This window comes from Pleurodeles waltl, chromosome 9 (assembly GCF_031143425.1).
Source record: "Pleurodeles waltl isolate 20211129_DDA chromosome 9, aPleWal1.hap1.20221129, whole genome shotgun sequence".
Classification (NCBI taxonomy): domain Eukaryota; kingdom Metazoa; phylum Chordata; class Amphibia; order Caudata; family Salamandridae; genus Pleurodeles; species Pleurodeles waltl.
Genome location: NC_090448.1, coordinates 240,595,641 through 240,618,290, shown reverse-complemented (window position 1 = coordinate 240,618,290; position 22,650 = coordinate 240,595,641). Strand labels below are relative to the sequence as shown.

General features: G+C 45.5%; 1 protein-coding gene across 1 annotated transcript in view; it reads left to right on the top strand.

Moving 5' to 3' along the window:
• The window catches only part of ISY1 (ISY1 splicing factor homolog), a 195,148-nt gene that overhangs the window by 39,281 nt on the left and 133,217 nt on the right, over positions 1–22,650 (top strand). Inside the window, exons 5-6 of the mRNA XM_069206637.1 lie at positions 5,131–5,173; positions 5,255–5,367. Coding sequence (XP_069062738.1) covers positions 5,131–5,173; positions 5,255–5,367 — 156 coding nt within the window. The remainder of the gene's footprint in view (positions 1–5,130; positions 5,174–5,254; positions 5,368–22,650) is intronic.

Genomic DNA, 22,650 nt, shown 5'->3' with positions numbered 1-22,650 from the left:
AGATCCTCCCAGGCTCAAGGTGGGTCTCAGTGGCTCCATCCTAGCAAATTCAGGCAGCTGCCTGATGTAGGAATCCCAGTCCAAGGCAATCGGTGGGGCAGAGTAGATGGCAGGATGGGCTCAAATTCCCATGGTCGGGCAAAGAGCTCTGCTAATGCACCCTTTGAAGCATAGCAGTAAGAACCGCCACACCCCCAGTTCTGTTATATTTCTGCAGGTCTTTTCATTTGTTATCCTGCTTCTTGTGCTCAGTCTTTTTTCCTCTTGTTTGTAATTGTATATTTTTATATACATTTGTGCCTCGATATGCACAATGCCTCTGATTCATTCAAAGGCTGCATCCAGTGCACAGATGCCCATAAAAAGGAGCTCAGATGCTGCAGAGGCATGCACTGTGTGAACGGCTAAATGGAAGCAAAATTGGATACTACTGTGAAGAATCTGCTCAGTAGACGGGTCATTGGAAGAAAGAGTCATGGTATGAGAAACATTGGGCAGGGGACTGTTGTTGGACCTGCTTGACATCTGCCAACTTTTTGACATCTGCCAACTTTGTTACAGTCTTAAATCTTGTCTGAGTGGTAAATGACATATTTATTTAAGTTCTTGAAGTGGCACAAAGTAGTAGAATGCTTTATCTTTCTTTCTGCAGATGAACCACAAAAAAAATTGGCAGTCTATACAGTGCAGATTGATCTTCCATGCTGCAGCTCTCTATTTTGCAAGCAACCAAAGCTGCAGCAAGGTGAATAATCAAGACATGTCCTTTTTTCTTTTGCTGCCTCAGCACCACTTGAGTTATTGTATTGTGGTGTTTACCGTCCAGAATGAGACCTTGTCCTGCTTCCATCCTACACACTCTTTATTTCTGATTCTGTACCATTTGTTCCGACTTCCAACTCAGCACCACAAAAGGATGATGAACGGAGTGCTGGAACTTTTCAAACCGTCACCCCCAGTCTTAGATCTGGGTTTAATCCATTGTTCTTTTGCTCATCATGCCACCCCATTTTGGACCCAGCCATAGGCAAATCAGCCTTTATTTGACCCTGTTCCCCATAGGAACAGTCTAGCCCGAACTGCAAGGCCAGGTCCTCCCTGGCCTGGAAACGAGCATCCTGGGGCCAGTTTCAGGGTATCACCCATCATCAGCCCGGTTAGCTTGAATCTAGTGGCACAGTGAGCAAGGGGCTAGGCATACCCTTCCCACTTAGAGCAACTTTATCAACACAAAAGGATGATAGACAGAGTGCTGAAACTTTTCAAACACTCAGCCTCCCCTTCCAACTCGTCCAGCCTTTAAAAACAGGAGCTAGCATTCATTGAATTGTGCCTCAAAGGAAGTTGCTGCTTGGTTCATTTCTCTGCCTTACTCCGTTCTTACCTATGTTGTAAGGACCTCTTAAGCAGGTCCCCACATTTAAAAGCCCCTCACATGTTTCTCTCTTCATACGGAAGTCTGCCTGAACCAGCTGTGTGGTGCCACGCCAATGTTTTCCTCCAAGAAAACAATCACCCTCAATAGCACCACTCCATGTTCCCTCTCACTTTCCTCTCCCAAAGTCGACCACTGCGCCTGTTGTAGTATATAAAAACAAACCCGCGTGATGCCCTTCTCCTAAGAAAGTTTCTCTTATCAAGCTGTGTTGCCTCCCTCTTTTGTCTTCCTTTATTCAGAAATAATCAGCCGTAGTGCCAGTATCATGTTCATCCACATTCCAGAATCAAATTCTACACTCACCTCCGTGGGGGATGCAAAGCTGTAAGCAAGGTGGCATTTACTCGTGCCAGAGTAAAAATATTAATCCATGTTGTAGAAAAAGGCAACACTTCGGGCATATGCTGCATTGAAATAAAATATGGCGACGAGGGGAAGGAGTGAGAAGCTATGAGAAAGGTGAAAAATTATAATGGACCCTTTAGGAAGTTGGCTCTATATATACTATAAATGAGGAACACACACTCAAAGACTTACTCCAGGCCAATAGGTTTTTATAGTGAAAAATATATTTTCTTAGATTATTTTAAGAACCACAGGTTCAAGATTTACAGCTAATACTTTAAATGTAAGATACTTTAGGAACTTTGAATGAAAGCCATATCACATACAGTCTTAGTAAAAATGGCAATAAGCTATTTTCAAAATGGACACAGTGCAAAAATCAACAGTTCCTGGGGGAGGTAAGTAAAGGTTAGCTTTGAAGGTAAGTAAAACACTTACAAGTCTCAAGTTTGGGGCATAGGCAGCCCTCCGTTGGGGGTTCAAGGCAACCCCAAAGTTACCACACCAGCAGCTCAGGGCCGGTCAGGTGCAGAGGTCAGAGAGGTGCCCAAAACACATAGGCGCCTATGGGGAACAGGGGTGCTCTATTTCCAGTCTGCCAGCAGGTAAGTACTTGCGTCTTCGGGGGGCAGACCAGGGGGGGGTCTTGTAGAGCATTGGGGGGCATACGAGAAGGCACACAAAGTACACCCTCAGTGGCACAGGGGCGGCCGGGTCCAATGAGCAAAGCAGGCGTTGGGTTTTAGATTGAAAACAATGGAGGGACCCGGCGGTCACTCTAGCGTTGCAGGCAGGCACAGGGGGGGCTTCTCGGGACAGCCACCACCTGGGCAAGGCAGAGGGTCGCCTGGGGGTTGCCCTTGCACTGAAGTTCGGTTCCTTCAGGTCCTGGGGGCTGCATGTGCAGTGTTGGTTCCAGGCGTCGGGTCCTTTGATACAGGCAGTCGCGTTCAGGGGGAGCCTCTGGATTCTTTCTGCAGGCATCGCTGTGGGGGCTCAGGGGGGTCCTCTCTGGTGACTCACGGGCTCGCAGTCGCCGGGAGTCCTCCCTGAGGTGTTGGTTTTCTGCAGGTCGAGCCGGGGGCGTCGGGTGCAGAGTGTGAAGTCTCACGCTTCCAGCGGGAAACGTGAAGTCTTTGGTAGTTGTTTCTTTGTTGCAAAGAAGTTGCAGATTTTGAACAGGGCTGCTGTTCACGGGAGTTTCTTTGTCCTGTAGTCCAGGGCAGTCCTCTGGGGCTTCAGAGGTGGCTGGTCCCTGTCGGATGTTTAGCTGGAGCAGGTTTTCAAAGTTGGAGACAGGCTGGTAGGGCTGGGGCCAAATCAGTTGTCGTCTTCCTCCTTCTCTGCAGGCTCAGCAGTCCTTCTTCTTTCTTCAGGTTGCAGGAGTCTGATTTCCTGGGTTCTGGGGAGCCCCTAAATACTGAATTTAGGGGTGTGTTTAGATCTGGGAGGGCAGTAGCCAATGGCTACTGTCCTTGAGGGTGGCTACACCCTCTTTGTGCCTCCTCCTTGTGGGGAGGGGGGCACATCCCTAATCCTATTGGGGGAATCCTCCAAAACCAAGATGGAGGATTTCTAAAGGCAGGGGTCACCTCAGCTCAGGACACCTTAGGGGCTGTCCTGACTGGTGGGTGACACCTCCTTGTTTTTCTCATTATCTCCCCTGGACTTGCCGCCAAAAGTGGGGGCTGTGTCCAGGGGGCGGGCATCTCCATTAGCTGGAGTGCCCTGGGGCATTATAACACGAAGCCGGAGCCTTTGAGGCTCCCTGCTAGGTGTTACAGTTCCTGCAGGGGGGAGGTGTTAAGCACCTCCACCCAGAGCAGGCTTTTGTTTCTATCCTCAGAGAGCACAAAGGCTCTCACCCCAGGGGGTCAGAAACTCGTCTCTCAGAAGCAGGCTGGCACAGACCAGTCAGTCCTGCACTGAAGGATTGGGTAAAATACAGGGGACATCTCTTAGATGCCTTCTGTGTGCATTTTTTAATAAATCCAACACTGGCATCAGTGTGGGTTTATTATTCTGAGAAGTTTGTTACCAAACTTCCCAGTATTCAGTGTAGCCATTATGGAGCTGTGGAGTTTGTTTTTGACAAACTCCCAGACCATATACTTAATATGGCCACACTGTACTTACAATGTCTAAGAATAGACTTAGACACTGTAGGGGCATATTGCTCATGCAACTATGCCCTCACCTGTGATATAGTGCACCCTGCCTTGGGGCTGTAAGGCCTGCTAGAGGGGTGACTTACCTATGCCACAGGCAGTATTTTGTGGGCATGGCATCCTCAGAGGGATGCCATGTCAACTTTGTCTTTTTCTCCCCACCAACACACAATTTACAATGGCAGTGTGCATGTTAGGTGAGGGGTCCCTTAGGGTGGCACAACATATGCTGCAGCCCTTAGGGATCTTCCCTAGTCATAGGGCCCTTGGTACCACTGGTACCTTTTACAAGGGACTTATCTGTGTGTCAGGGGTGTGCCAATTGTGGAAACAATGGCACATTTTTAGTTAAAGAACACTGGTGCTGGGGCCTGGTTAGCAGGGTCCCAGCACACTTCTCAGTCAAGTCAGCATCAATATCAGGCAAAAAGTTGGGGGTAACTGCAACAGGGAGCCATTTTCCTACAGACCCAAAAGGGAGAAGAGCACAGCTTCGCAGGTTCAAGATTCGGAGAGAAAGGAACTTGAAAAAGTTGTTCTTTTCAGCTTTGTACTGCAAAGCTAACTAATTATCTTCTTCCTTCAGCGATATGACAAAGGATACCACCGGGCAAGACTAGAACTGCAAATCTTCATGCTGTTTGGGGAATCTGGGATCTACCTCGACCTCTTGCTTTTATCTAATCCTGGCACTCTGGGAAGATCGTATCTGTGATCAGTCTTAGGGCATTCCTGACCCTTAATTGCGGAGTTGTTTTATAATGCAAGATTTTTTAAATGTGATGCAGGACTCTTGTTTTAGGCATTGTAAAAGTTTAAGGCAGGTTTCATGTGTTGCATGCCTACATATTTTTTGTCTAACTTTATCTGCATTTCATATGATCCTGTTGTCAGTTTACTGGTTTAAAAAAGGGGTGAATTTCCAGACCTCCTCAACCATCTGAGCAAGAAGAAACAGTCCTATGAGAAATTGAAATCTGCTGCTGAAAGTCCTGTGTATTATAGGAAAAGTGTTTTTGTTTTATTTGTATGGCACCAGGCCATGTTTGTGTGCATCTCCTTAATGTATTTACACATTGCAAATAATGGTTCTCCTCTAAAACATATTTGTTGAAAATGTATCTATTAAAAATGTTGTGATGAATTCTGATAATCTCTCCATTTTCTGTTTTTAATCAGATTATTGGTGAAATTTCCAAAAAGGTTGCACAGATTCAAAATGGTAGGTTTTTAATCTTCTGTGGGTTTAAAGGTTTTGAGTGTTTATGAGCAGTTCCCTAACTTTTTTGTTTTTGACCCATAGCTGGTTTAGGTGAATTCAGGATTCGTGATTTGAATGACGAAATTAATAAACTTCTCAGAGAAAAAGGGCACTGGGAGGTGCGGATTAAGGAGCTGGGAGGTCCAGATTACACAGTAAGTTGGAGCGCCTCATTCTTTCTTGAAATTTAAAGCTGAACTTCATGTAGAAAACATGTATGGAACCTCCATGTATGAGAGTAGGCCACAAATGATAAGTGTGCTCTGATTGTAAGTTCACCTCTATTGTGCCATCACAATAACAAATGTATTGTAAACTTTGCTAACTACCCAACACCAGTGAAGCACTGGTCCCGTTTATCCTTCTGACTCCTACCTGTTTTATAACTATCATCAGCGTATAAAAAAGACTGCAGTCTGTTTCGTAGCTTTAAATGTGTGTTCTCAGTAGTAACACACATTTTTTGTAGGCTCACTTTTGAACTTGCCTTTGCCCTTCAGAACTTACCTGTACTTGAGAGGGAACTCTGCACTGCCATGTTCCGAACTAAGCTGACAATCGGGAAACACATAGTGATCTTCTTAACTGCACTTGAAATGCACTCCTTTATTATTATTATTTTTTAAATAAATGTATTTGTGATATTCAGAAAACATAGAACAAACAACAAAAAAGCCCATTAGGACGGTGCGTACAGAATTGAAAACAGTATAAAGTCCCACATCAACGGGTGAAAGGTCCAAACCGCGCCACCTGCATAAAAGTTCATTGTAGCAGGGACACGAGCACTACGTCATCCAGCCGGCTTGACCAGGACCTCTCCATAGAAGAGGAAGAATTCAAGGATCAAAAATCCGAAGATAAGGGGAACAAAAATGCACATCCATAGGCCCAAAAACATCCATAACCAACTGCAGGTAGAAAGAAATACAAACGGGGGGAAAAAGAAGGAAGGGCAGGGCAGTAACCAAATCACATGTAACAGCCATGATGCATGTGAAGTCGACAGTATCCAAACCATCCCACACGTGGCCCATCAGCACATATCCGCGTGGCTCTACTACAGGGATTCCAGATACGTACGCAGCGGCCCCCAGATATCCCATGGCCGGGCACCCCAGGGGTCAGCTCCCAGAAAATCATCAATTGTTCATGGCAGAATGAGACATCATGCAACCAATCAGATCCAGGGGGAGTCCGTCCACGGCCCCAGCACATCGGAACCCTGCATTTCGCAAGCAACAGCAATAGGCCCACCAATTGCCTGTGAGCCGTCGGCACCTCTTCGACATATCCTAGTAAAGCAAGTTTAGGGGAGAAGGGCAGCTGTAACCCAGTTATCTCCTCAACCATAGTCATTACCTCCATCCAGTAATTGCGACAGTCCCCACAGGTCCACGCAGCACATACAGCCTTTGCAACGCGGTATCGCAACCCTCCCCCCACCACAGTCTCCGAAGAGACAAAGCGACCTTCCGCAAACCAATTCCCCAGCTCAGAAAGATCCGACTCTCGGAGGAAGTTGCGTATTCCCGCATTTCTGAACATCCCTTCATCCGCGACATCCAGTACCGACATTGAGGGAGCAAACGGCGCACCCACACCAGACCGTCGCAGTACCGCGATCCATGCCCTGATAGTGCGCTGCACCGTACTCACGCCACACACCCTGTGATGAGGAAGGGCCCCAAACACTCTGGACAGGCAATCTGGCCACACCGCATCGCTTTTAGCCGCCAGTTGTGGTAAATACCGCACAGGATGCAATCAGTAATATGCAAAATGGGCCTGAGCGCAGTAATAATAAAGCTCCAAGTCAGGGGCGGCAAGCCCACCCAACTCAAAGGGTAGCATCAGTGTCTCCCAGGAAATCCTGGGCTACCCGCCTGCCCAAACCAGTCGTATCAGAGCAGACCGAAGGCAGCGCAAAAAACTTGCAGTAAGAATAAGAGGCAGATTCATGAACAGGTATAGAAATGTAGGCAGCACCACCATTTTCAAAATCGCAATGTGCCCCATAAGTGAGAGCGGCAACGAGCGCAACGCCTCCGTCCTGTCCTCCAACCATGCTATCGCCTTGCCGTAGTTAGCAATCCAGAGTGTCTTGATGTCACGGCTGAGCCAAACTCCCAAATAACTCACGGGACCATCCGCCCATCCGATCGGATTCCAGGAGACAAATTCTCCCCCCTCCCCCCCCCCCCCCCCCCCCCCCCAGAGGGGCAGCACCACCGACTTACACCAATTGATTGTAATACCGGAGAAAGCACCAAATCGTACAATCTCATCGAGGAGCACGTCCAGATTTCTCTGTGGCTCGTGCACATTCAGCACAATATCATCAGCATACAATGACAGCAAAATGGGCCGCTGTCGAAACGGCAGCCCCCTCTAATTATGATGTTGCCGCAGATACGCCTCGAGTGGCTCCATCGCTATCACAAAGAGCAGCGGGGAAAGAAGGCCCCCATGGCGGGTCCCCCGAGCAAACCTTGAGGGGTCAGAGCTGTTCCACTGATCAGTTGTACAAAAACGCACACTCATGCCCACTCTTGCAAGCAGCGCAAACATATACTCCCATGCTAGAGAGTCGAAGGCCTTAGTAGCATCCAGAAACACTGCCACAGCATCACCCTCAGCATCAGTCGTACTCGCAATCGCAAAATACGTGCGCAAATTGTGAGACGTGGGTCTACCTGGCACAAACCCAGACTGGTCCGGCAGTACCAACTTCGGCAGCAGCGGCTGCAACCATGTCGCAATCATCTTAGCCAGGATTTTATTATCAATATTAATCATTGAGAGCGTCCATCCCAGACACTCCAGATATCTCTGCCGATCTGCGCCGTGTCCTTCCAAGCGACTCACCACCTCAGTGACTCGTTGGGAGCAAAGAATGGACCAGTTCCTCAGAGCCACCCAGCTCCACAATCCAGGTGGGCCCTCGCCCAGGCACCGCACTCAATAAGACCGCGCAGTCTCATGCAGAATATCAGCAGCAGGTGTAAGTAGTGTCTGAGGCGTGCACCGTTGCCCACGGCCAGCGTATGTCTCCCCCGTCCCGACCCAGCCGCCGAAAATCACACACTGCAGTCTGGCCCAAGGGAGAACCCCCTGCGGCCCCAAGCCCGCCAGACTCCGGATCCGCAATGGCGGCCCCTGCCGCGCACCTTCTCTGCCTGTCTCACAGGAGAGCGCCTGACCGGCATTCAGTCCAATGGTGGCCAGACCGGCCCGCTCTCGAAAGAGCCGGCCCGCCAAGCCTGGAACACCAACAGGCCCACCAAAGGCCAGGGCGGGCCAGGCCCCGGCAGCCCAGACAATCCGGCAGGCCCAGGCCGCGGGGCCCCCCGGCGCGCTGGCCTCCAAAGGGTCGCGGCCCAAATCAGCCACCGATCTAGTCCCGAGAGGGGAAAGCACTACGCTCTCCCCCAATCTTCAGGGTCAGCAGCTCCAACCGCACCGCACCCCCGAAGGCCCGCCAACAATGCCGAGCCCCCAGGCCCCGCAGCCTGCGCCCAGACAGAGGCCTGGCCCGGCGGGTCGAGGTGGCCAGCCGCGCCCCCACAGGATACAGCCAGCCGCAGACGTCCTCCAGCAGCTCACAGGTCCGCAAGGGGCCCCAGGGTTGAAATTCGATTTATTCACGTCACCCTAGCAGGATAAATTAATTTTAAAAAAAGCCCGATGCTGAGCAGAGCGACACGCTGTGGCGGCCATCGTGCTTAGAGGCCAAGCCGCGCCCGAAATGCACTCCTTTCTGCATCCTTTGTAATCATTCAAAAGATTTGAAAGCTTGTACTTTGTGTAGCAACTGAATAGACGTTCAGGAAAAGGTAAGCATTAATGTAATGTTTTCCTTTATCAGTGCACTAATTAAAATATGTTCATCTAGGTATAGGCATACCTTCAGCTAATTGTTTTCACATGCTCATTTTCCATGAATTTCCAAATCTTGATATCTTTCCATCCAATTTAGAGTAATTGTAAACTTCTCTCCTACTCTGTGCTTATTCACGGATGCAACTGTAGATCTAAATAAGCCACAGAATTAGTGTTTTAATACCCCTCACCCATCAATTGTTTAGACTCCTTATACAATCACATGACCATTTTTACCACCAAATGTATTGTTATTGTGGGGCTTTCAATTATTTTGCTAAATTTCTAGATCACTTTATGATATTGATTTTGACAAATGTATGATCCGTTCTATAGTGCAATCTTGAGTATTGTATCCACCCACTTCATCAAATCCAAAGGATTCTTATATTACAATTTCTGTAGATTTGTATCTGTGCCATATGTAACACATGAAGCAGTAAATGTAATTTTCCTAGCAAATGTCTTGTAATTGTACGAAATACTAAAAAGAATGCACCCAGCTCTCAAAATGAAAACGTAACTGTATTTCTGCCCACCCAAAGACACATTTTGCGAGGGCATCGTTTAAAATGTCCTTACCTTTTACAGTTGTTTCCAGATGGTTCTTCTCTCCTGCATACCAGGCTTATTATCCCAACATTTCATCTTCTCACATATTTGTTATAATTCAGTGACCTCCATTTTAAGTTCATGTTTTAGTTTGCGAATATTGCATCTTTGTTGTAATAAAAAGGAAGTATTGAGTGCTGGGCGTGGGGTTCAGCACAATAGTTCAGTTGAGGATATGGCTTGAGGTTTTTAATCGTAAGAATTAAATGTTAGTACTCATGTTAAAAAAATGCTTTCCCATCTAGACATATCCAGCAGCTTTAGAGTTGCATTTTCTCAATTACTCTTTTGTCCACACACCTTGGCACAAAGACCACTGTAAACCTTTCCTCTGTCCACAGAGTCCAGAATTGCACAAAATTAACAAATGCTATTAAAAATAAAGACATAAACACCCCATTTTCTCCAAAACACACAGAATTCCTCTGACTCTGTTATTTTTGGAAAGACTACACTTGTAGACATTGTAAATGAGTATTCCATATGTATTTAGGGAAATCTTGCTGTTTACGCACAGTGTTGTACTACGGTTTAAACTTGTGAAGCTCTAATGAGGATGTTTTTCTCTCTTAACATGGGGCCAGCTTTTATCACATTACCGTAACTACTGTCTTGTGGTCACAGAGGAAGTAGTGGAACAGAGAGAGATGGGTAAGAAAGACTGATGGGGAAAGTACAACAGTGGTACCACATTAGCATATAGCATTCTTTTCTGCTGGGTGTTGTGTTGGCCGTGGCCAAAGAAAATCTTCAGTTAAGCATATCTTTAAGGAACTAAAATTGCTTACTGAATGCTCTGGTTGGTATCAAGCTGTTCCCCTTTTACAGTGAACTCTGAAGCTCAGTCTCAATATAGGCCTGATGGGTTGTTTCACTAATTGCAGTTGGGACATGGTCATTGACAATCGTGCATCAACCACAAATAATGGATATTTCCCTCTGCAAAATTCAGCATTTGTCAAGAATGTGTCAGTGCCTATTGTTTTTTTTTTTTAAGATTAAGTCATTTCTGTGATTTCTTTTGTGCTTAACAAAGGCACTGGATGTGGAAGCACCTGCTCCCCCTCTCTACATTGAATATTGACACATGTCCTCCCTTCTTGCATTCTTCCAACAAGGCTACTCCTATTGTTGACTGTCCTGTCCTTCGATACTGCCAGATAGTAAAGTAGCTTCCCAATTTAGTCCTGCCTGCTTTTCAAGGAACAAGAAAACAATTAGGCATGCACTGTCTACTAGTTCTGACTTTCACTCAGTCATTAGGTAACTAAACCATGATTTCTAGGACCACTGGTGGTAGATCCTCTGATGTCATCCCATTTATATATGCTGGACAATGTTAAGTTAACTGAATTTGTAGTTCACTCTCTCATCCTAAAAGGTGAGCGTAGGGATATGGATGCCTGATGACAGCTTAAGAATAGGCAGCTTCTTTTTAAAAGGGGAAAGGAGCTATGCCAGCTCGGATCAAGTGGGTTTTAGTTTGTTTGTGGCCGCCAGATAAGAAAAGATCAACTTCCCGATCTGGAGAGACAATTACAAGTAACAGTGGCTAAGCGCTGAAGGCATGAGCAAAGAAGCTGAGTGGGCAGGAAAGATATTCTATTAAATATGCACCTTGTGACATTGTGGGGGTGCCCTGTGAGCTTGGCAAAGAAGCAGAGAAGTTTGAAAATGGCCCTTTTCTGAGCTGGGAGGCAGTGGAGGGTCTTGGGCTAGGAAGAATCCAAGGCTTACAAAGGGAGCTTGGGGACCAGCCTTGCAGCTCTAGTTTGAACTGTGGAATCTTTTAGTCATGTGAACATACAGAGCATTGTTATCCAGACAGCTAGTGACGAAAGCATGAGTTACAGTTTTGCCTGACTCAAAGGGGAAGCAGCTAAAAACTGTACGAAGCATTCTCTGCACGCCAAAGCAGAATGCAGAAACTGAGATGAGTTAATCAGCCAAAGCCAACTTGCCTAGGACTATACCTAGGTTTGTGGCAGGGTAGGCTTGCCATGGGGCTTTTCTCAGCTCAGAAGGCCTCTAAACCTTTTGCCCAATAAGATATATGATTTTGCAGAACAGCATAACTAGCGTTAAGTGTAAGTCAGGTTGTGCATCATTGGATCTTCAAAAGTCATGATTGCTTGAATAATTATGCTCATGTGTTCACTCTGCAACAAGCCCTCATTAGGGGTATATTAAGATTATTTATTTTCTAAATGTAGCTTTTAATATTGAAGAAATACCTATTTCAAGTCTGCATTGCAGCTTCGCAAATACAAAAGGGTTTGAAAATGTATATCATGAATGAACAAATGCATTTTAATAGGCCTACACTGAAAGCTGCAAAAAATGTATCATGTCTAAGATCCCAGGAGCTTCCTCTACCCAAGATGCAGTTTACTGGCAGTTACCTCACATTCAGTTCTTCTTTCTGACTCATGTGAGTAGGCTCTCTAAGCACTTGTGAGGTCTCACACCTGTGTTTTTTACTTAAATTTAAATAATCTTTGCATTTTTTCACTTTTACCCAATGTTTTTACATACATCTCCTGAGGGAACTGATTTTTGTCATACATCTGTAAATATTTTCCCGCCAGAAAGCCTTCTCTGTTTGAGAAGTGTCCTCCTTATGGAAGGAAGAACCTGCACAAGGTTTCACCGTCTATGATGAAGTGTTATGTATGTCAGAAAATATTGAAGAAGACGTTAAGGGACATATGGGGCATAAGACTCAGAGGAATTCTCCAAGACACGAGATCAGACAAGGAGAAGAGGAAGATGGCAGGAATCCCTTCTCATAAACCCATAAGAGTCAACATAAGAAAATATAACTTAAGATAATACAAAGTAATGGAAAATAATACTAATCCAATCAGGATATGTAAATATGACATTGCTACAAAGGTTGGGTTTTCAGTGTACAAGCAGAACACAAAAGGGAGACCTTATATTAATCTAATATCAATCTGAGTCGAATGTTGACAGTCGGAGATCCCAGTAATGTGTCTGATGTTATCATAAGGAAAACAGCACAGTGGTACCAGCCACATAACAAAGACTATTCCAAAGAGGGTGTTTGGTGGAGTAGAGAATGCAATCAGTTGTTGTATGTACTCTCAGAAGAGCCACCCATATACTGTGAAGCTTAGCATTGGCCACTGGCAATGTTGCGTACACCTCCACCTGCTCATCCATCGACATTAAGAAGGACACATTTGTATCTATGATTATGTGCCTGGCTCCTGCATTTTCAGTTGCCTTATCAACATTTCTCCACCAAGACTTATTTCACCTTAGTAACACCCCCTCTCAAGGTTCTCCACACCTTCTCTTTGTCCAATACCAAAGAAAAGAAGAATGACAGAGAACCTAACTAGCTTATCTCAAGCCTTATCAATGCCACTCACATTGTGGCCTCTCGCTCTGCCTGTAAGGCCTTTGAGACCCATCATTCAATTTCAGTATCCCATTCAAGAGCCCTTGCAGCATTTGCATTCGTCTCCTCCAAACATGGCGTCCAGAACCACATCTGCATATCCAGTGTAGTGTTCATCGATCGTCTTCTCATCTGCTGTCTGCTTTAAGGGCTAATTATCACATTCCAGAAAGTACTAGAAGACTCACATTTCCAACAGTGTCTAGATCTCTGTATTCCGATATGAAAGATTCTCATGCCTTTTACAGTCCTGTGTTTCCGGCAGCTTCTCCTTCTTGTTTGACTTCTGTAAATTACAGACAACATTTCATGAGGTCTTAGACCGAGGAGCTTTGAAACTCTGCATACCTCCTAAAACACTGCATCATACAGTTTCAGTAATCCTGGATATGTTACAACAAAGAACAGCTCTTAAGACTTTCCTTCCTCTGATCACTGGTCTCTGCGGCATAACAGAAAAAACAGTCTTCACGTACAGTGGTGGAAGCTGTGACTTCACTTCTCCTATAATGCTCCACGACTGGATAAATAATTCCTAAAGTCTGATCTTAAACCAGACTTGATTGTTGTCACATCAGTAAGAAACACATCTTGGTGCCAGAAACGACTGTGCCGCCAGACAGCAAAATTAAGAGGTGGAATGTTACTGGTAGAAAAGTCTGCAGAACAGCTGCAACACATCTGAGGGGTGCCAGTGGAACTATCTCTTTGCAAGTACCATAGAAAAGTAATGGACAGCATGAGGTCTTTTATGGATGACTTGCCAAAACATCTGCAAGAAGACCTAAAAAAAACTTTTGAGAGTTCTCTAGTTGCCAACTAGGTGATCAGCACCGCTATTAATTCTGCTGAATTAACCACCATTGCCTATTGCCACGGAATTGCAATCAGCAGATTCTCATGGCTTAGACTTGTCACATTGAGGTTGGAAGCTCAGCTGGGGATTTTAAAGCTGCCTTGTCAGTGTCAACTCTGTTTGCTTATTATACCAATGGCAAAATGGTCAAAATGAAAGATGAAGCAGTGTGACCCTCAAGGCAGTGGGTTGAAAGAAAAGTTTTTTAAACAGCAATGTAAAGCTAAAGATAGCATATTTCTTCCAGTGCAGAGTTCAGTCTCCTTGGTGGCCCTTTCAGCCACAACAATAATATCCACAGGGTCAGAGGCACCAAGGTGCTCATCCAAAACCAAGACTACCTCAAAACCAGCAACCCATAGAAGAAGACATTATTCGGGGAGGCAGACAATGACCGCCTAATCCCCAGCCCTGGTAACCCACTACATTGAGAGGAGCAGTTTCTTATATCCAGAAGAGTGGACGGCAATCACAAGAGACAAACGGGTGCTAAATATTGTGTCTCATGATTACTTTGTACATTTCAAGGCTATTCCACCGCCAGTTCCTTCAAAACCATAATCAAACACCAGATCTCAATGATGAGGAAAGAAACTTCTGACCTCTTTCTTAAAAAGATGCAATAGGCCTGGCTCCACAGAGGCAAAGCGGTCTAGGCATATACTCTGGTATTAGCTGGTGCAAATGAAAGGAACTCGGAAAGAATTTAGATCATTTTAAACCTACAGTTCACAAACAAATACATTAAAAAGGATGTTTTAGTATGCTTGCCCTTCATCAACTCATTCCGCATCTAAGACAAAATATGATTTGTGCAATGGACCTTCAGGATGTATATTTTTGAAACCCCAATAGCCCTCCACTAAAGAAAATATTTGAGATTTGTGGGAGAGAAAACTACAGTACAGAGTACTGCATTGTCTCTCAGTATCCCATTGTGTAGTAATTGCGTAGCTCAGTTCAGAAGGTTGTATTCCCTTCTATTGCTGAATTTGTTAACAAGTTCTTGTAGAGCTATTTCCACCTTTTAAGCAGATAGATTGGACTTAATAAGGCTTACTACAATATTGTACCAGTGGCCTGCACAAAACAAAGAGGAGATTGTGTTGCCTTTGCTGCTGAGGTAAAAAGGAGGCAACCTATTTTCACCCTGTTGATTGAGGTTCTTACTTATGTGCTGTTTCGACATGCATTATATAACTTACCAAATCCTCTGTATGCATGGTTGTGGTGTTTACGTAGCGTGATTGTAGCAAAAAAGGCAGTAGAGCACACTTTTAGACCTAACGCAAGGACTCAGTCAGTGTGTTGTACAAGAGATAGCTTGCTTTAAAGAGCAAAAGTTGTCTATTTTTGCATCATGATACAGTGTTCTTTAAATGTCTGTGTTCAGCTGTTTCTAAAGTTTGAACCAAGGTTTGGGGCTGTCCTGATGGATATTTGGGGCTATTGTTCCAGATCCTGGGTGCATAGATGGAGAAGACCTGTTGCCTTGTTTTTTTCTTCTTTTGTATCCAGTCTGATAGGTCCTGTCTCCCATTGTGTAGGGAGCCACCAGAGATAGTGAGCTTGTCTGCACGATAGGTGTGGGTGTTGGACTTAATTGCTTTGTAGATTATGCTGCTAGTTGTGAAGATGGCAAGGGAAGTCAATGGATTTCCAACACAGGTATTGATGTGGTCATACGTTTTCAGGCTCTTCGTGAGGTGTGATTCTGCACGAAAGCTGGAGGAGAGGCATTGTGAATTGTGGGAGACTGTGCATCATGGTATTGACGTCATCCAAACATGAAAGCATGAGGGCTTAAGCAGCAGTTTTGAAGATACTTTTTGGGAGAAAATATTTAATTTTCTTTGTTAGATAGAGCTTCTAAAGGGCTGCCTTAGCTTTCTTGGCAGAGTGTTCTTTGAGGGTGAGATTGGTACCAAGTGATTTGTCATTGTGTGAAAATCCGGGTTCAAATCCATTCAGGTTCATGTTGTTGGGCTAAGTTTGAACAAATTATTGCTCGTTGTTCTTGATGAACAGTAGTAATTCAGTTTTTGTAGGATTAAGCTTCAGATAGGTGATGGACATACAGGTAGTAAGAAGTGGAAGCAGTGTTTGAGACTTTGGATGTCTTGATCAGAGGAAACCTTTAAATACACCTGTTTCATAGGAATATAGATGAATTGTGATTTTTATCAGTAAACAGAACTCCAGGTGGCGCAAGGACAAGTTGCAAATTACTAATAACCAGGGGAACCGTGACAAACTCCAGAAGTGATCAGGATTTTCTGTGACCTGGAGGTGCTCATGTGATTGAAATGGTGTTGGTTGGAAAACTGGGAAGAGAACCAGTGAATCCTATTTGAGATGTGGGGTTGAGATGGTCTACTGTGTCGAAAGTAGCTGAGAGGTCCACTAATTGTAGGAGGGAGAAGTAATCTTCATCTATAGTCAGGACATTGAGTAAGATTTGTAAGGTACCTGTCTCTGTGCTGCAGCGTGCACTGAGTTGAACTGAACATTGTTAAAAATTATGTAGATTAATATAAAGTTTCGTCCCGAGTCTTGAACTTGCTTCATTTCTTTCTCACCTGATACTCTTCTGAATTAATGAACCAAACAGAAGTCAAATTTTGCACACTGAAGACCAATTTCATTTTTGAATATCATTTCAGCAGAAATAATATTGAAGTTGAATGCTCCTTGTTCACACAGAAGGCTGTCTTTGTTATTCGTTTTTTGGGTGTGTTTGGTGCGCAAGCAAGAAATGTACCTGTATATTTTCTCGGGCCCTGTACATCCTCTGTGGAGAGGAAAGTCAATAAACATGCAATCCAGAATACTTAAGCTTTTTTGTCTTGTACTAAATAGTATCAAACATTGTGCTTTCCTTGGATCGGTCAAGTTGGGCTACATTTACTGTGTTGCTGGTTACCTGTGTTAACAAATGTTTGTTTGTTGGATATTGGGGCTCACTCGTTTTGGGCATGTGCACTATGTTGCCATTGTTTTTTTTTTGTTTGTAAACATTTTGTTTGGTATTTAATGAATAGGAAAATTCAATCCATAGAAGGCAGTTAATTCCACTCCCCTCGCCTGGCTTAATGTAGGTGCATGAAACACAGACCTATAATGTCAAAGAAGGTATGAACAACATTTGCAATCACATCTCCTCAAATGTAGGAAAATTCCAACAGCAGCTCCCCAGCAATACCTTAAAATCAGTCTTGCTACATCCTCTGAATCAGGAATAGGAATCAGGCATATCTCCACTGCATCCATATATTCTCCTGTTTATTGGGATAGTCACATCCTTCATAGATTTACTGTTTCATATTTATACACCAATACTTCCCCTTCTACAGGCTCCAGGGCCGGACCATAAAGCACCCCTATTCTTGCACTACATCCTCTATTACAGCTTCAGAGCCATCATGTACAGTGCCACCTGATAATTTGCTAGATCTGTATCACCCTTCCTCCCTGCCATACCCATGTATGGATCTGATGAAATTGCTACCCCTGGACCATTGCAATTTCTAAATATACTGCCTCCAAAAATGTAGTGCATTTCCAAAAGGTACGACAGAATGCACCTTGTGCATTATGACATTGTATATAGTGTCTCCAAACAGTCCATGGCAAATGACTTAAACCTTTGACTTTAAACGCTACTAGAGAGCTGTAGTTGAATACACCTCAAATTGGACAATATAACAACAATGAGGTCTTCATCCCAATCACTGTGTGCTCGATTGTACTTAAATCCATCATACACTTTTCTCTCAGCCCTCCTAATCAATTGTATTAACCAAGAGGATGTTGTAAATTTTAGAAACTCCCCTATTTGGCAATTCTTTCTTGGAAACCTTGGCCTTAATAAGGGCTGTTAGAAATGGGGTCTCTAGTTGGCAGTCAGTTTCCACCCTGGCCAAGTAGGGACCCACACTCTAGTCAGGATAAGGGAGATACCCAGCTCAAATAACCCGAGCTCACCCCGTTGGTAGCTTGGTACAAGCAGTCAGGCTTATCTCAGAAGCAATGTGTAAAGCATTTGCACATAACACACAGTAATACAATGAAAACACTGCAAAATAATGCCACACCAGTTTTAGAAAAATAGCCAATATTTATCTATGTAAAACAAGACCAAAATGAGAAAAATCCAGCATACAGTAATCAAGATATGAATTTTGCAAGAGTTACTTAAAAGTACAGTTGTTTGAAGTCGATAGCTCTGCCTGGGACCATCACGGCGTTGTGAACAACAAATCCAACAGTTCAGGCCGGCCACGGCATCGTCAGGAGCATTGGCATTTATGGCGTTGGGGCTGCAGGGTGAAGAGGGACGATGCTTTGTGCAGTGCCCACAGGTCACGGTGCAGGCAGCTGCTTGATGACGGCGTCCTGCGGCGTAGGTGAGACCAGGGTTGCGGTGTGAAGTGGGGCGGTGCGACATGCAGCTTTTTTAGGTCACGGTGCAGGCAGTGGCGTCATAGTACCTGAAGCGCTGTCATCGGTAGGCCCAAGGCAGTGGTACGACATGGGCTGGGCTCTGTGCGGCGCCCACGGGTTGCGGTGCAGACAGGGGTGTCTGTTGACGATGCTGGAGTCGATGGTGCTGGTATCGAAGGACCAGGGCTGCAGTGTGGGACGGTGCATTGTGTACCTCACAAGCGGTGCTCTCAGGCCAAGGTGCAGGCAGCAGCGTCGGTGTCAACGTGGAGTGTCGTTGTCGGGTATGCCAAGACTGCGGTGTGAGCAAGGCGGCGATGTGGAGTGCAGGCCTACAGGTCACCGTGCAAGCAGCTGCTCGATGATGGCGTCATTTGGCTGCATCTGTGAGACCCGGGTTGTGGTGTGATGTGGGCCACAGCTCCATGTGGCATTGGCAGGTCACAGTGCAGTCAGCAACGTCGTTGACAGCATCACCTTGTTTTTTCTTCTGGTGCAGCATAAAACACACAGTTCACAGTGCTATAGGCAGATGAAGCTGAAATCTTTGAAATCCCTGAGACTTCCAACAGGAGGCAAGCTCTACTCCAAGCCCTTGGTGAAACTTCACAAGCAGGATACACAGCAAAGTCCAGTCTTTGCCCTCTTTAAGGCAGAAGCAGCAACTGCAGGCCAACCCAACAAAGAACACACAGCAAAGGGGGGCAGTAGGCCTCCTCCAGCTCTTTAACACTTCTCCTTGGCAAAGGTTCCCCTTGATCCCGAAGTGTTATAAAAGTCTGGGGATTTGGGTCCACTACTTAAACCAGTTCTGGCCTTTGAAGTAGGCAAACTTCAGAGGAAAGTCTCTGTTGTTCAGAAGATCCTGACTTGCCCAGGCCTGGCCTCAGACACACTCCAGAGGATCGGAAACTGCATTGTGTGAGGAAAGGCACAGCCCTTTCAGATACAGGTGTCAGCTCTTCCCTCCCCACTCTAGTCCGGGAGACTCATCAGGATATGCAGGCTACACCTCAGCTCCCTTTGCTTCACGGTATAGCGAGAATTCACAAACAGCCCAACTGTCAGTCTGACCCTGATGTGGATTCCACAGGCAGGCAGAGGCACAGAAGGGTTAAGCAAGAAAATGCCCACATTCTAAAAGTGGCGTTTTCAAACAGACAATTTAAAAACCAACTCTACCAAAAAATATATATTTTTAAATTTTGCGTCCACGGACCCCAAACTCCACACCTCTATCTGCTCCCAATTGGAAATTGCACTTAAGATATTTAAAGGCAATCCCCATGTTAACTTATGGGAGAGATAGGCCTTACAATAGTGAATTTGAGAGTATTTCATTAACAGGACATGTAAAACACGCCAGTACATGGCCTCCCTTTTAAATACACTGCACCCTGCCTGTGGGGCTACCTAGGTCCCACTTTAAGGGTGCCTTACATGTAGTAAAAGGGAAGGTTTGGGCCTGGCGAGTGGGTATACTTGCTAGGTCAAATTGGCAGTTTAAAACTGCACACACAGACACTGCAAGGGCAGGTCTAAGGCATGTTCACAGGCTTCTCATGTCAGTGGCACAATCTGTGCTGCAGGCCACTAGTAGCATTTGATTTACAGGCCCTGGGCACACATGGTGCACTTTACTAGGGATTTACTAGTAAATCAAATATACCAACCATGGTTAAACCACAATCACCAATACAATTTACACAGGGAACACTTGCAATTTAGCACTGGTTAGCAGTGATAAAGTGTCCAAAGACAATGAACCAGCAAAACAGGTTAAAACAAAATAGGAGGAAAAAGGCAAAAAGTTTGGGGATCACCCTGCAAAAAGGGCAATGTCTAGTAGGGGCCATCTTGTACTTCTCCCTTGCCTTAACTGAATAGGGTGTCTTTGATACGCAATACAATTCAGTGTGAGCCAGGTTAAACACTTGTGCAGCTCAGAGAAGGGATTCGTGTTATTTCCTGATCACATCATTTAACTTGCAGATTAGATCGCATCTGTCACCTACTCATAAATCTTAAAACTGATGTAACAGTATACATAACTTCTGTCTGGTCTTTTGTCAGTAATTTTTGCACATTCTGTGTTTTCACATTGCTTAATGTTTTGAGATCTATCAGTAGTAGAGAGCATAGAAGCAATTTTTATGTACTGTGTTGTCTCTGGATTGCTTTTTTTTTTTTTAGATCTAGCAGTACTAGTCGCATAATCCTGCTGTCCATAGTTTGCTTAATTTTTATTATCTTTTTTTAGTATGGATAACTGGAGAATATATAATCAGATTTGAGCTAAAGTAATTTATGTGATAATTATCCATCTTGTTTGTTCTGTAGGGAACCACGCCCGACAACTTATTTTTTTTTTATAAATACATTTTTATTGCTTTTACAAGAAACAATGAAATAATAATACATATACAAATAACATGACACCAACTGGTGCGGTCATTCCCCGGTCCCGGTCAGAACTCTGTAAGCAATAATCTAAACGCCGAGATAATAGTGAGCGACCTGAACTCAGCCTCTTAAGGGAGGATAGAGGAGGTAGGGAAAAGGGGAGAGAGGAATCTTCCCATCATCTCCTTTGGTGACGGCACCACTCCTCCAGTTGCGCTGCTTCCTACAAGCTAGGTGCACGTCATGGCATCCCACTTCCCCCACACCTTATCATACTTGTTTGGGCACCCCCTGGCCTCATACACCAGCCTCTCACGCTGTGCACACCAATCCACTCCTGGTCTCCATTTACTCAGTGCCGGTGCTGCTCCGGCTTTCCAATCCACCATAATGTCTCTCTTAGCCACCAGGCACGCCACTCCCAGGAAACTCCGGTCCGCTCTCCTCAATCCCGCTTCTCCCATGACCCCCAATAAAAGTGGTAGTGGGGCCACCTCTACGTCCTCTTGCAGGACCCTGGAGGCCTCTCTCGTGACCGCCCTCCAATAAATCTCTATAACTGGGCATGCCCATACCGTGTGGAAGAGTGCAGATAGAGGGTTTGAAGTAAATGGAATCGAGTAGCCATCGTTAGGGTCCGAGGGGCCAACAGCGCCTCCCTCCAGTCCCCTTCCTCCACAGGCCCCACCCAGTCCTCCCATCTATGGCGAAGCCCCTCGAGGGAACATGCAGTGTTGGCCATCAGTGAACGGTAAATCTGGGAGATACCGCCCTTACCCAGGCTCCCCATTAGTACCTTCGCCTCCGTAGGACTGTACTCGGTAATGTGTTCTCCCGCCCGTGCGTGCACTAGCAAAGCATGGCGAAGCTGCAGGTATTTGTGGAACTGTGTCTTGTTTAGTGAGAAGAGTCCCTGAAGCTCATGTGATTTCTCCCCCCCCCACCCAGACATCTCCCAGTGTGGAGATTCCTATGTTGTCCCACCTCTGGAATCCTTCCAATCCCACGACCTCCACAAGCAGTTTTCCGTGCCATAGCGGGGTGTGCAGAGTGAGACGACCCCACCAGCCTGACACTTTCTGGGCTGCGCGACACCCTAGCAAGATCACCTTAGTCACGTCTGGGACGACCCGGGGAATCGGGCAACCATACAGAGCATCAAAGACCCCAGGGTAGCCCAATGTGTGAAGCTCCAATCGGTATGCCGGGGTCTGTCCAGCCACCTCCTACCCAGTCATTGATTACGAGCAAATGCATCGCAAGGTGGTAATAGTAGATATTAGACATTCCCAACCCTCCGTCGTGGACGTCTCTTTGGCAAGTAGCAAGTGCCAGTCTAGGATGGGTGCCGCTCCACAGGAATTGGCGCGCCACCAAGTCCGTTTCTTTGAACCATTTCTTGGGGATTGGGTATGGGAAGTTCTGCAATAAGTAAAGGAGTCTAAGGAGGATCATTATTTTATAGAGTGCTTTTCTTCCAAGTAGATTGAGGGGTAGGGTTTGCCAATGTTGGACATCGTCCTTGATTCTTGTAGTAAGTGGTGTGACATTAAGTTCCCATGCTAGTTCTGGAATAAGGGCGATGTACACTCCCAGGTATTTGAAACTATTTCGACGGATGGGAATGTTGTGTTGCCATTCAATACAGTCCCTTGAGGGGTGCAGAGGAACCAGCAAAGATTTGCGGGCATTTAAAGTTAGGCTTGAGGCCTCTGAGAAGAGGTCCAGGATCTGTAAAAGACGCGGGCCGCTTTTGGCCGGGTTGGCAATGTAGAGGAGATCGTTGGCCTTGGCCATATTCATCGTTTAATGCAA